This window comes from Trachypithecus francoisi, unplaced genomic scaffold, assembly GCF_009764315.1.
Source record: "Trachypithecus francoisi isolate TF-2019V2 unplaced genomic scaffold, Tfra_2.0 Contig01461, whole genome shotgun sequence".
NCBI classification, from domain to species: Eukaryota; Metazoa; Chordata; class Mammalia; order Primates; family Cercopithecidae; genus Trachypithecus; species Trachypithecus francoisi.
This window is the reverse complement of record NW_022681433.1, coordinates 7,891,228-7,906,567: the sequence shown is the minus strand read 5'-3', so window position 1 is coordinate 7,906,567 and position 15,340 is coordinate 7,891,228. Positions and strand designations below refer to the sequence as shown.

Sequence of the window (15,340 nt, the reverse complement as noted above, 5' to 3'; positions counted from 1 at the left end):
AGTTAAATTTGTAGTTACTTAAGTTATCTTCTAGAACAGAATCAGCTAGATCACCATCTCACCGTCATTCAGAGATGCTGTTCTTTATAAACTATTTTTATTTGGAAAGAGATCCGAGGTTTTCAAATAACCAAGTACCATATGGAAGATCTGCTGGCTTATGATTGTGCCTTGTGTAAACATTTTAATATCGGATCCCTAAAATCCAAAGGCTCCCCCAAAGGGGATTAAAACATAATCCCCTCTCTCTATTGCTGTAGTGGATTAACTCCGTATTCTCTCTGCGGCTGGTTTGCTCCCTGAAGACTACAACAAAAAGATTCAGTGCTCCTTAAACATGCTATGGAATTGGAAGTTGTAATTGGAGATTTCCAAAGGACGAGGGTAAAAATGACACACTATTAATGCTGAATATTTCATGATGTGTCTTTCTTAAAGAAAGACCAGTTCGAAGCCCTTTTATAAACGCCCAGAAAATCTCCTCAACAGAACGATATTGGAGTAAAATCTAAAGGAAGCCGTCTCCTTTCAGAAACGCAGAGGAGTAAGTAGAGAAGATGTGCTCCCCATGGAAAGTTCACGGATCCTGTCCTTAAAAATTGTAATGTATTTCAGTAAATCAATGGGTACGGTTTTGATGTTTCACGATCTTTTTTCTCATGTTCTCAATTTGGATACGTTACATTACTTTTTAGGAGAAAGAAGTAATTCGCCATTTTTAGTGTTTTTGACCATTATTTGTCTCCAAATGCCAGAAACCTCTTATAAATCTTGATAGTCCTCTGTCTTTAGAATGGAGACTTTTTTGAGGTTTTTAGCAATGCCTAAAAATGTATAACTTTGTTTCCAGTGTGAACCAAATCACCTTTCTCACCTTGCCCCAATCAAGAGTAAACCGCATAGATTTCTTCAGAGAGAAAATAGGAAAACTGGCATCCAAGGGAGCGTCCTGGTTGCTTAAGGGTTAAGGGAGCGGTTCGAACCGGCCCGAGCGTTGGGGGATTCGGAGGAGGGCGCGGAAGGCAGGAGGCGCCGCCAAGCGCGCGCACAGACCCTCCAATAAACACAAAGGAGGGCCTGGGGAATAGAAACCCAAATCCACTTGTAATCGTACAAGAGATTCGGGCGTAATTACTTGAGCAACCTAGATTAAGATTGATGAGCCTTTAAAGTGGTGCTTCAGATCGACTGCCTCTCCCTTTCCAAAGAAAAACCTTGTGCAACCGAGGTGGACCCCGACTCCGCTGGGCAGAGGCCGAAGCCCAGAGTCCGCGAGCCCCGGGGGCTTATCGGAGGATCGAGAGCAGTGAAATGAAAGACAGGGCTCTGCGTGGGTCTGGCCCAGGCAGTCCCGACAGGCTGAAAGCTGACATTGTCCCAGTTTGCTCCTTAGCCACCCCCTTGTAATCGCGACAGAAGCCAGCTCAGCCCTCTGTGTTCCCGCAGCCTCGGGAAGGCTCGGCTTTGTGCAGGACGGTCGCAGATTGGGTGTGTGCTGCGCCAGAGAAGGCCAGCTTGGCCGCGTCTCCCGAGGCCGGCCCGGCGGGGGCTGAGGGCGGTGTCGGCGCGAGGCATCTCCGCCCGGAGGGCCGAGGCCTAGCGGCCGTAGAGAACCTGACTTTTTATTGCCTTTCCCCGACTGTTATTGTGACGCACTTGACTGTATGCATTTGAGGGGAGAAGTGGAAGGGATTATGATGCGCCCTTGCTACCGACAAATGAATGGTTGTATCCGATCCCCACGTTATGTATAATGTTGTATCGTGTTTCAAATCCAGGATTGCGAAGAATGTCTCCCTTTGGGGAGACTTTACAGGAAACATTTAGGTAATATACCATTTGAATTCATATTCTATATGCTTTGTAATTCGTGATTTTCAACCTTAACAGATTGAGGGAATTCTAAGCAAGCACCCTGGCAGGCACTTTTAGTGAAGCTGTTTCTGCAGTTTCAAAAGTTGAGAAGTAGCACTTTCGCACGGTTTTTTTGAGAATCGTTTTGTTCAAGCGTCTTACATTTTCATTACTTTTGATATATTCTCTGTGAGAAAGTGACTAAGATTTTCGTTCTTTTCTACATACGAACTTTATGTAATGTCCGTATGCACGCGTATGTGTGTGTGTAGCGCGTCTTAGGAGACAGATACTAGATTAACCTTACTGCAAGAGGCAAACCGCTCACAACAGCGGAATTTATCATTTAGATCCTTGCCCCCTTCTCGTCCTCTCGCCTCTCCTTGGGGAGCGCCGCTACTGAGTGGAGCGGCTTCGCGCGATGGCTGGTCTTGGGGGCAGTGCTGACTGCCTAGGGTCTCTGGAAAAGCCAGTGATACTCAGTGGAGAATTGGGACATTTGTCCGTTCTGCACTTTTAAGTAGGTTAATGGCAGCCCCTCACCAACCATGTAGGATTTCTAGATGGAAATTGAGCGGTATTCGGTATCCTGACCTTCTGGGTTTTCAAACCATTTTTTCTTTCTAGTCTTGTTATAAGATAATGAATAAAAGCTAAGTTGTTCTTATCTTACATGAAAAAAGAGTTTGCCGCATAATACAGGAACCATTTTTTCTAGTGCATCCTTACCAATAAAAACCTCTGGTACCCTTCTGGGAGGGAGCAGGAAGGACCACAGGGGATCAGCCTGACTCCCCTTATCCTTGCCTTGCAGGCCCAGTGGTTCTCAGCACCCCTGCCCAGCTCATCGCTCCCGTGGTGGTGGCCAAGGGGACTCTCTCCATCACCACGACAGAAATCTACTTCGAGGTAGATGAGGAGGATTCCGCCTTCAAGAAGATCGACACTAAAGTGAGTTAAAGCGATTCCATGTACGGTACTGGTGGCTTTGTGGCAGGAAGTGGTTTTCAATTTTGTTTGATTTTACCTGACAGTGGAGGAGGGGAGCACATTCTCCTCTTTCTCATAGAAAATAAAATGAATGAAATAGCATGTTCACTTTATGGAACTGAAGAATATATTAATGAAGTTAAATCCTGTATTGCCACAGCATGCACATTTTAACAGTCTTTCTGTGAGTGCCTTTGTTTGCGCTTGGGCAGATTTGGTAGTTAAGCCAATTGCTCCCAAGTCCCTGGGGCCCAGAATCTCAGGCTCTGAGGGCTGACTACGAAAGGTCTTAAGAAATTTCTTATTAAGATCACTTTTAATTTTCAAAACTTTAGATTGAAATGTGATTATTGAAAAGTTATAAGGAAACTGGGGGGAGAGCCATTTAGATATGAATTCATCTCCATTAGTACACCCATTTTGTCCATCTCCTGAAATAAGAATGGGTTTTATATGTGGATTTACGAGGAAAGCAACTGATTCTCTGAGCTTTGATTTAAAATATATATGCTAGCACTCAGATGTTTAAATATTGTATTCTTCTTTGAGTATAATGCCAGAAAATACATATTTGAACCAGTTAAATGCATACTTATTAAATGTTATTGTGTAGATTTTAAACACCAGAGTATTAGAGTAGCTCTTTCTCAGCACTTTCTGAGATCTATTTTAATGTTTTAACTTTCATGTTACTGTGCAATTTGCAAACTTCTATTCTGGGGTTAAGAATTCAAGAGCTTGAAGTGTCACACTAGAAATTCTAGCATCATTTTGCAAAAAATCTTCCTTTATTTTCAGAGGCAGTTATTCTGAAATAGTCAAAGACAAATGCTCCCACAGATCCAGAACTTTATTGTTTTTAATTTAGATATTGATATAAAATGTAATAAAATAGTATTGGTAAACTAGAGCTAAAATCCAAAAATTTACCATCACCTGAATTAACTAACTTAAGGCCCATAGGTGATCAGCATTTTCAGCACTTGTTGACTACTAAACTATTCCAAAGGATAGTCATGGGACTTCTTTTACTTCCAGCTCCAAATGCAGTGTTTAAAATAAGTCAGTCATCTCTACTGTCATGATAGACTTTTTTTCTTATATTATCAAAAATGCTACAAGGAGAGCAAGCTTTCAAAGGTAGATTTAAATTGTGTCTGTTGTAGAAAGGAATTGTCTTGCAAGTAAGTTAGAGACTGAGAGTAGATCATTATCTTATATACCTATACAGAAAGAGCTTTTCTCCAATGTTTTATTTTTAAGGATTTCATTAGCATATTTCTCAAAATGTTTAAGATATTCAAGTGGGTTTGATTTTCAAAATGCAGCATTACATCTTTTGATAGGAAACAATTTTAAGTGAGACACGACAACTTTTATTTTACTTCATTTATTAGCATCTAATTAAATAAAAACCAGCAACAAATTAAAATCTAAATCACAAAAGTAATTATCCAGTGTATTTCAAGTGCATTTCTCAAATATATAATTCAGATATTCAAGCGTTATTATATAAGCTGAATTCAAATTTCTTTGAATATATTTAAATAACATTTCAAGTATATTTATGGAATGTTAGAAATAGAACAAGCAATATTTGAAACAAAATGTAAACTTTTTAAAGTTCAGACACTTTCAAAGACAGAGGAAAGTACCAGGAGGAAATCTACCTTTAAATGATAACTTTGTTAGTGGAAAATGTCTGGAAGTGTCGAGAATGGCAATTTAAGTTCTGTTCACCAAATCACAAACACCAACATCCACACTTTCAAAGACAATGTGAGATCACAATATTTGTTACAAATCAAAATATACATTACAGTTTCTTTCAGATGGCATATCCAAATCGTGTTTACTCACAGGCAGATGCACCTAAATCACCAGGATTGCTATAATCCTTTGATAGTTAGGCGGAGTGTTCGTCGCGGTCTTGCATTACAACCGGGCTGTTTACGGAGTGTTACGGTGTACTTTTCAAGGGAGATAGGAAACCGTGTGGCAAGAAGTCTTCTAATGCTAGTGGCTTTGGGTTTTTCTCCATCCGCTTCCCCTACTTTTTCTCCCCGTGTGGGGGTGGGTGAGATGATGTCTAAATACTGTATTATTATTCCTTTTTAAAGGAAGAGATTGTTTACACTGCGGAGTGGAATATTAGGAATTGAACAGAAGTTTACACTTAATAAGGACTTTGAGAAGGGTAATAATTTCGGCTCTTGATTAACTCATCCTCTAAAGTTTTTCCAAACTTTTCGGGTTGGTCAGGATCTCTCTTGCCAGTCGCCACGTTTGTTTGGCAGCGTTTTCCAGAGCTGAGTGAGGTTTGCCTTGAAACAGATCTAAGTTCGGTAGAAAGTAGTGAGGACACCGCCGGCACTGCAGGCAGGAGATAAGTTGCAGCAAAATCCCGTTCAGCCGATCACCCAGGCAAGACTCGTCCCAGTCCGACTCCCGGGGATGCTTTTCACACTCGTAGGAAACCAGAGTCTTCATGTGGTAATTGTTCAAGGGCTGGCCAGGCAGTTCAAGGTGACGATCCCTTAAGGTTTTGAGGATGGAGAGGCACTTCTTCCTGCAGCCCCCCATCTGCAGTCTGTTCTCTGCCTCTGCGAACTGCAGCACCCAGGCGTCGCTCTCCGCCGAGCTCTGCTTGCCGGCCAGGGAGTGGCACTCCTTGGACAAGAGATTGAAACCTTCCGCCTTGACCTCCGCCACCCGGTTGGGTCCCGGCCAGGGGATGTGGGGAAGTGGCCAGTGGGCAGCACTCCTCGGCCAGATCCCGGTGCATTTAAAAGCCGGCGTGATCTGCACCACGTACCTATCTCGGATTCTCAGTTTCACTTCGCTGGTGTCTGCCACCATCTTTACCACATCCCTGTAGCTACATTTGTCTACCGCTTGAGCCACCAGCGTCTGAAACCTGGACCGGATTTTGCGCGCCGAGAGGTAGCCGGAGGCGGTAATGAATTCCACCCAGAGGGACATGCTTCTCTTGCGCCCGTCGCTCAACTTCAGCACCGCGCAGCCGGGCAGTGAGCCATCGTCCACGAAGTTGAACACCCCCATTTGGTTGAGATAAAGCACCACTTCAAATTCGGTGGGGGAGATGACCTCGAGGCCCTCGTAGCGATTGTCCATCTCGTTGAGAGAGCTGATGAACCGCGGCTCCTGCACTTCCACTTCCTTCAGTACGTCGGAAACTACTTTGCAGACTTCCCGGATAGTTTTGGCAATGGCAGCTTTCCTGGCTTGGCATTTTTCGTTGTAGTATTTATTCAGATGGTAGACAAGCTTGGCCTGGGCCGCAATCATGTTGGGGCAGAGATCCGGATTGTACACCGGAGTCTCGCAGTAAGCTGTGGGATCCAATGCGGCTGCTAGAGCTGGAGCCAACTTCGGTGGAGAAACGGGCCGCAGCGCTCAGAAATGGATCAAAAATGCTTTTCGGAAGTGCTGCAGCGTTGGTTTCCCTGCTGCTGCTGCTGCTTTTCCCTTCCTTTTATCTTTGAGCCCAGCCGTTCTTAAAGTGAAAGACTGTTCTCCCCCCTCTCCTTGTCTCTCTTCCTCTTTTAAAGAATCCTTGTGTGAGAGAACCGCATGGAGAGATCACCTTCTCAGGAATAAAAAAAAAAAAAAAAAAGTTGCGCTGAGACCCAGCAAAGCTCTTCCAGTAGTCAAAATAAGCACCCCTTTCCGTATTTATTTACGCTTTCCCGTAATCATTGTGTGTGCAGCACTGTTAATCAAATGGAGGAAAAGTGTGCTGAGAGTGTGTCCAGGGTGAGTGTGCGTGTGTATATGTCAGAAGAAGCTGCTGTTGATTTGTCTAAGAGCCCAGATGCACTCGTGTGGAAATTATAAAGGCAGGGCCAGGCAGGCGGGCGGCCAATCGCCACTGGGCTCGTCACGACAGCCTCCTTCAGCTCCAACCCGGCTAATTAATCCCCCCTCATGGATATAGGCACACAAACTAAAGGTAGGAGGCTGCTGCCGGCAGAAAACCACCCAGGCCACCTAGACAGTTTGGAAATCAAGAGGAATAGCTCAGCTGTGGTACTACTTGAAGCATATTGACATTTTGAAAAGACTTGGCAAAGCAGCTCTCTTCTGTGCCGAAAACCCTGCTTGTCTTTTTACCGCTGAAATGCAAATACAGGTGTATTAATGCGCATCCATCAATTAGTGATCTAGACGGGGTTTTCTAAAACAAAATCACTAACTTGCATTTAGAGTAAGATAATTAATGCCTGTTAATCCTTGGGGTCTTCTTAAATGCAGGTTGAAAGTTTGTTCATGCAGACTACTGGCATATGGAAGCTGGCTTTAGATGGAGGAGTACCTGTGTAATTTTCTTATTCTGGATGTTCCTATATGTTAAAATGATTTTTTGAAACGTTATGGAGGTAGTATGCTCTTTTTTTACTTATGTTTTTTCCTTTTTTGCATTTGTTGAAAGGAATCTGAAAATAATTGCTGAATGTGTTAGATGTTCTACCCCCGTTTAAGTTAGGATGTTTAAAAAATATTTGGTACATCCCTCTGCCCCACCAGCTGCAGTCTTTGCACTTTAGTAGACTTGACCAGCATTACAAGCAGGACACAAAGCTATATATGCACTATAGAAATATTTGAAAAATCAGTTGTCTCTGGGATGGAATTTTAGTTCATAAAATTCACGTGAGATCATAGAAAGCAAGCCTCCTCACAGATAACTATCCTGAAAATTTGAATATTTAGGGGTTTCTGGCTTGTTTACAGATGTATAATTAAAGATGTATCTCCTGTCTTAAGTGTCCTTAAGTGGTGACCTAGCAGTAGACTTCTAATTTTATACTATTTCATGTGATTTAATTAAGGGAAAATGGTTAACATTTTCAAAGAAAATTAACTTGCAATCATCTAGGGGTCATTTTTGGATTTAAACATCATTTTGAAAACAAAAATGAAATCATTTCATTTCTGAATTTTGGAACCCGGAAACAGTAGAAGGAAATTTCTTCCTAGTTGGTGGTACAGTTGTGTCCTCAAAGTACAGGAAACTAAAGAAATACTACTTAGTGGTTATGTCGTGGTTTTTAAACCTAGGTGGATTTTTTAATTGTCTACCTTTAATTTAGATGCCACGTCTTTCCAATTAAGAATAGTTCCAGTCAAATCCTATAACTCCTGGTAACAGGTTTGTAGGCACTTTCAGAGCCACTTTTAATAAGATCTTGTGCAGGGATCCCACTTTTTACTTAAGTTTTTTATTTTTGTTTGTGTGTTTTGCACAGGTACAGCATCACAAAGCCACCTATTATTTAATTTCTCCTTATCCAACAGTGATAGATTACAATTTAGCTGAAAATAGTATATTACATTGGGTTGCGTGGCACCCATCTACTTTATTTCCCAAGAACCTTCCATCCCCTTAGGAGCTGGGCTTGGGAACACCCAAAAAGCCCCTCCCCGCTTTGCCGTCGTCTCGGGTGAATGCACTGCTACCTTTTGGCAGTTGGAGGGGAAACGCATCAGAGCCCTAGAACCTGCAACCGCCACGGCGAAGATGTGCAGTGGTCTCTGGGGAAACGCCGCCTTCTGCCCTCACCCGGAGCGGGTGGCCCCGTACCGTCCGCTCGCCCTCTCTCTAGCTGCGCCGCATTCCGGTGCCCTCTTACTTTCCTCTCGGGGCTCAAGATCGCTACGCTCTACTTCTGCGTGAGCTTATTTGAAAACCTTACTAGGAGTGCCGGGTTACTCTCCACGTCTGCTCCAGGCCACGCTGTGCCCACGCACCCCTCAGCCTTGACCGCCCACGACCGGCCCAGGTGTGGTCGCAGCCAAGCCCCCGCCGCGGGCCTCTGCGCCCTGCGCTCTCTCCCTTGAGTTCAGGCCCTCTGAGATACTTACACCAAGACCTCGCCCCTTGCCTTCTTGGGCCACCTGCAGAACAACCCTGGTTGTCAAGGACCTGAGACAGCCGAGGACGGGGAGTCCCCGGGGCTGTACGAGGGACCTTGAGTGGGTCTCACGGGAAGGATGCGGGCCTGCGAGGGACGCCGGCCGGGTCTGGCTGAAGCCAGGCGCGCAGGTGGCGCATCTTCGGGGCTCACTGTGCAGCTTAATTGGGTTAAAGCGAAGCTAAACACCGAAGCACTTCGTGCAAACTAATTGGTGCAACCAGCTCCTTTTCACTAACGATTTGCACTTTGAGAAAGAAAAATGGATGGTGAGAAAAGGTATACTAGGAAACTCGTTAGATCTAGTGTTCCAGGAAAGTGAAGTCATTTAGTTTCAAGGACGCCAGGACTGTGTTTTCTAAGCTGCTTCCTTAAGCATCCTTCACACACGGAGCTGAAGGTGATTTACATAACATAGGATTCACCGGTCCGCTGTTACCACTGTGGGTGAACTGGGCGCCCTGGATTGAATAATACTCTAGTGCAAGTACTGCTTGTTGCTGCAACACAGTGATTGTCTATTACACTGAACACGTGAAATGAATTGCCTTCTGTAGCTGAATCCTTTCAGTGATCTTAGATGCCCCTCATTGTTGAAGCGAAAATTAAGCTATTCAGAGAAGTGTGTTTTCCATCCCCGAAATTTTGTTATGGAAATGACCTATAGAGAGGAATTACAAATAACAGTATATTTTTGTGCAATTCAGCCGATTTTAATCTAGGCTTGGGGGATATATTTATTTTATGGGAGTAACATATTTAACTATTTTTCAGTAAATTTTTAAAAAATATCATTTGACCCATTAAACTAGTTATGTCAAATGATTATGCAGTACATCGAGATGGCTTAATATACATTTATGTATTAATGTGAAAAGTTTTTTTTAAAACTCCAGTTATACCAGTCTTGCAATATTTTTTGTTGAAAATGTAATCTTAGTGCTACTAGAATAAAATTGTATGTGTGTCATGCTTTAGGATGTAAATACGTAATTATTTTCCGTGGTATGCATGCAGACATCTTTGACATGACCTAATAATAGAATGATAATTAAGGAAAACTGGCCTAATTGAAGGAAAAAACATCTCAAGAATCTCATGATGTAATGATAGTTTGAAATGCTTATATTGAATGGTATTTAGAATTTTAATGCCTAACTGACGTTTACCTTTCATTTACTTAGTTTATGAGGCAGGCTTGATTTAAAATGTACCAGTTAGAAAAAAATAATAATAATAAGGACACAGCACACCATTATCATAAATGTTAGTAGTATTAGTGAATATAAAATAATTAAATACTGTGATCCTTAACACTTCGAAGCATTCGAAATAACAATAGCAAAACAACTTTTCCTCAAGTACTATTTCCTGAATAACTTATCTCCACTTCTGTAAACCTGCTTACTTATATGGGATATACAAAGTAATTCATAAATAGTGTCATTTTTAAGCTTAAAGAAAAACTGTTATGTTGAGAAATACAAGAATGCAAATTTTTTTTCTTTTAGAAAAAAACTAATTTAAATTTGAATTGCATGTTCATAAATCTCAGCAACTGTAACCTTTCATCTGGAAAAAAGGTATCTGTTAAAGGATATGCACATACATGTTAAGTGCTTACATAGATATCGTTTGGTGTTTTTTCATTATCTGTTAGCTGCTAGTCTATTCACAAGTATTCATGAATTTAAAGTTTTATTTTTTTAATATGTGCTTATTACACTGGGGAGATAAAAAGAATATGAAGTTGAGTTTATTACATTATTTATCCCTACTCCTGGAGTGGCTTTGAAGGCTCATTGTAGGCATCTGATTTCCTTCCCCCTTCTTTTTTTTTTTAAATGCACCCAGGCTATTTCAAATGTTTCATTCTGCCAGACACAATATATTTCTTTTTTTACACTAGAGAAATTAAAGACAGATATTTGTGCAGGGTTTTCTTTATGTGTCACATTAAATAAAGTAAAATAGAGAGAATTTTTCTGGTAATCTAATTTGATGGCATCTATACCTTTCTTCCTGTGTGATTCTTGGTATAAGAACACTTGAGACAAAAAATAGCTTGAAAGCTTTCAAGGTTTCAGTGATTTCTTAAAGTAATTATTTCGTCTTTTAATATCAGATTTATTTCAAAGTCAAACAGAGGATTGAGGTCGCTGTTTGAACAATTTAGACCCTATTTCACTTCTTCAACTAGAACATTTTGAGAATCATGGTTAATTTTTTAAAATTGTTTGTTCTTCACTTGACTGATGAAGGCCTTTGCCTCAGTTTTTTTCATCGCCCTAATTCACATATAGTCACATTTGTAGTGAAGAGTACTATTTTTCTCTACAGTGTTGCTTAATAAACTTGATATTGGTATTAATAGGCTTTTGAAAAGAAAAGTAATTTGAGATTAAAAATGGAAGTTGGGAGTATACTTCTAAGAACTGGCCACCACTGCTTGATTTGCAGACTTGAAGTAATACTGGATAACTCTAGCCAAAACCTTTCTTTTGATAGAAAAAGAAATTTAAAGCCCAGCTTATTTTCATAATTGTCTGTTTCCTCACTTCATTTGCATGTGTACACAGAGGTACAGGATGTTTTCAGTTGTATCTGCAAACTGAAAAAAAAAATGGGGGAAGGGAGGTTATCAACCTAAAGAATTTTTTATTGCTCCGCGTAAATTGTGATCTCTAACCTTTTCCAAACATTGAAGGACAAGTCATTCATTTATTGAGTATTGTGTAGGAAATACGGATTCCAATAGTCTAATTTCTCAGAAACCCTTCAGAAAGTTACTATTATCTTTCTAATAAAACTAAAATCTTTTTGTTAGATTTCAGCTTATAATTTTCTTGTGATATTATAGAAATATTCAGACAGGATAAATGGGCTCACATGATTCTTTTCTATATGAATATATGAAAGGTATTTCCGAACCCATAACATATACACAAATGTATGTATGATTTTACATACATGAATTTACATATATTTGTGTATATGGCTACATTTTTAGTACTCTTAATATGCTATATTTTTATTGCATTTAGAGAAAACAAGGAAATCAGATTTGATGAGTGTATGTTAATCCCTACATCTGAACTAGGTCATCTAGGACTGCATTGCTCTCATTACTGTTTCATACTGTATGTGATTAAGCCACTGAAAATATTCAACATGACCTTGAGACTAGAATATGATACATAGATAATCAACTTCCAGTGATTACATGTCTAAAATAACCTTTCCTATTTTTAATTTATAGTTTTGGAGCTTATTTTTTAATGAGCAAAGTAATTCTTCTAAACTAAGATTTATTTTTTTAATGATCAGTAACTGGAGTAATAATTTAAAAGGATAATTACATCAAATAGAAAACGATTACCTTTTATCATGTGTATTATATGCAGTAAAATAAATGGTTTATAGAAAAAGAAGGAAATTCGTTTATAAATATAAATTTTCTTTATATCTTTACATATAAGTATAGAGATCACTATCTGAGAATATAATACCTATATAATATTTCCAGTTACATTTCATTATTTTCACTTTGGTAATAATATACATTTTAGTACACCAATATGTACTATTTCTTGAAAGCACACTTTTCGTGTAATGATTTGTCAAAAATATCAAGTCTAAAGTAATACTAATGAATAGTTAATACTTTTATATTCATATATCCTTATCCATTTTATTATCTCAATATCCCAGTCAAATTAGAAGGATGAACAGCATAGTTTGTAAGATGTAGTGTTCCTGATTTTTAAAAAAAGTGGAAACCTAGTGAAATAAAATGTATAGCTTTGTCTTTCTGTGAAATGTATTTTTTAAAGTTAGGTTTATCAATGTATAATTTGCATACAATAGCATTCCATGATTTTTCCATATGATTGTGCCATTCTATGAATTCTGACAAATGTATACCATCATAGAAGCTCTACCACACATGTAGAACATTTATATTACCACAAAAATGTTTCTTCATGCCCTTATTTCGTTACTTTTATTTGGAAATTTTATGATTAATGTATAAATGTCTGAGTGTTTTAGTTTTATATCAAAAGGTCTTTAGACTGTAACACCCGTTATTTATTTCCCCTAGAATTTACTATTTTATCATGCTTCCAATTAAAGACAAGTTTTAATCAAAAAACACTGACACAGGCAAAGTATAAAATAATATTTCAGATATATAAGCAATATGTTTATAATTTTTATTTTATGTAAAGTTGTTTAATGTATGTGACTAATTAATACTTAGTAGAAGATTCATTTTTCAAAGAAACTCCTAATATTTAGTGGCTAACATGAATATGTGTGTTAGATTTATGAATCGGGTTTACAGTTTGCACATCAAAATATGCAAGAAAGAAAGGGTTTCTCATATAAGTTAGCAACATTTGAGGCATATTTGTAATGTTTCTAGCTTTAGGTCACTAGAGAAAGAAATGTCAAGATTTCTCAATATTTTTACTTTACATTTTCAGTAAATTAACCTTCCCTTTGAGTGGTAGGAATTGAGGCTAAAGAGTTTATTAGATCTAATATTACTTAATATATGCACATTCTTGGGACATATGTATAAATATACATTATCCTAATTTTGTATAAATATACATTATTATGTAAATTTAGATGGTTACAAATACTCTAAACCAAGACTTATTAAATTATAGGAGTGAAAACATTGATAATGATGCTTTTTCAAATATTTTGCCTTTTTACAACTTGGAATAGTACAACTAGTCTTTTATTTCTTCCCCTAAGATATACAAATTATTTAAATGCTTTCTGTTTTATATTTTTATTTGGCAGCTACAATAGAAATTTTAATGTTTTGCATGCTTACAGGCCTATTAAGAAAGAAGTTATTGCTTTCTTAATCATCTCAAACCATCTTTAGGAAATACACTCTTTTTATGGTTTGCAAAATAGCCCATGCATGCAGTCTGTGTACACACACACACACACAAAAAACACCGGTGTTTAAGATAGTAAAAGATTGAATTGGCCTCTATACATTTTCTGTATTAATTTGTTAAAAGGAAACAACTACTAAATATTGAATTCTTGTTGCCACCAGGAAGTAATATCCACATCCACAAGATTGTCTCATAATAACCCTTAACAGCTTTGGTAATACCTGAAGAGACTGTACCTAAATTGATTTTTTAAATAACACTGGAAATTCCAACAGCATGTATTCAGTCACATATACTACATCAACTTTGAATGTCATAAGCTTTTAATTATGAAATTGAGAAGTTTATTGCTAGCCATTTTGTCCATAGAAAAAAAAATACTTATTTACCTACATTAATATGTATGTGTGTGTGTATATATATATATAGAGAGAGAGAGAGAGAGAGAGAGACCTTCACTAATTTAAAATTGTTTTTTACTTTTTTGCAACAGACTAAGTTTAAATTTTTTTCAACCTTAACCTGCATTTGATAAACAAAATGTATAACTCATCAGGGGGAAAAATGTAGGATGTTTGTTTTTTGTTTTTTACTAGCAATTTCAGTTCTTCATTTGTTTTCCTCTCCACGCTGCATTAGCACAGTTTTCCCCTGTGTGCATCTGCCAGTGTACAATTTAGCCACGGGCATCTGTAGACCTTGTGGTGATCAGTATTGCAGGCAAAAGCCATATGTGTTTAAATAAAAAAAAAATCTCTTTATTTCATTTGCTGTTTTAACTGGATGGATAACTTTTGTGCCTCAAGACAGAAGAAGAAAAAATACAGAAATAATTAATTGCCTCTATTCTTGAGGCAGTTTCATTTCCCCTCCAATATGGAATGCTTGTCAGCTTTCCTGATAAATGACTGCATGTATTTGCATAGATTTTACATTAACACAAAAATTAGTTTTATTTGTGGAAAACTAGTTTACATAATAATATAAAACCCCGTGTTATTGATTATGTTTCCAAGCATTGATGACTTTAGAGGGGTGGTGGTATTCAAAATTTTCAAAAGTGTGATCAGCCTGCATAATTTAAACTTTCTTTTGATAAATAGTTTTACATTAAGATCTAAAAGACATATTTATAACATTTTAAAGTTTTAAAACTTATTTTCTAGATTTACTTACGACAACTGTTTCAGACTCATAGTGGCACCCATTTGGTAAGAAGATTTTGATTTTAAACTTCAGCCAAGGAATATTTTTAAATACATATTACCAATTACATACACTTCAGCCAATTGGAAGACTACATCTAAATGAATTACTTTAATTTTCGTATTCATATTATGAAAAAAAGATGGGTGCTATATTGAGTGTGTGCAGTTTAGCTAATTCTTGGGAAGTTATGCATTATTTACAACCAAATTTAAAATATATCTGAGAACTATAGTCTCCATCTTTAACCTATTTCCTTCAATATACTTAATTAATCACCCAGCCCTGAAAAAATCACTCTGCTAGAGCTGTTAGGGTGCTGAAAACAATTCTACCTCTCTAAGTGGCAGGCAGTAGATGTTTATTCATACTATAATCTGGCATCTTGTTGTCTAGAGGCAACCTGCTAATTATGTGCTATCATTGTATTAT

The 15,340-nt window shown here is 38.3% G+C and overlaps 2 protein-coding genes across 9 annotated transcripts in view; one reads left to right on the top strand and one right to left on the bottom strand.

Moving 5' to 3' along the window:
• The window catches only part of NBEA (neurobeachin), a 786,519-nt gene that overhangs the window by 560,985 nt on the left and 210,194 nt on the right, over window positions 1-15,340 (top strand). For all 8 annotated transcript variants that reach the window (XM_033235426.1, XM_033235381.1, XM_033235435.1 and 5 more), the window contains one exon: window positions 2,669-2,805. In XM_033235426.1, coding sequence (XP_033091317.1) covers window positions 2,669-2,805 — 137 coding nt within the window. The remainder of the gene's footprint in view (window positions 1-2,668; window positions 2,806-15,340) is intronic.
• Window positions 4,219-7,187, bottom strand: MAB21L1 (mab-21 like 1). The gene has a single exon (XM_033235442.1). The coding sequence runs from the start codon at window positions 6,151-6,153 to the stop codon at window positions 5,074-5,076; it is 1,080 nt and encodes a 359-aa protein (XP_033091333.1). The 5' UTR covers window positions 6,154-7,187; the 3' UTR covers window positions 4,219-5,073.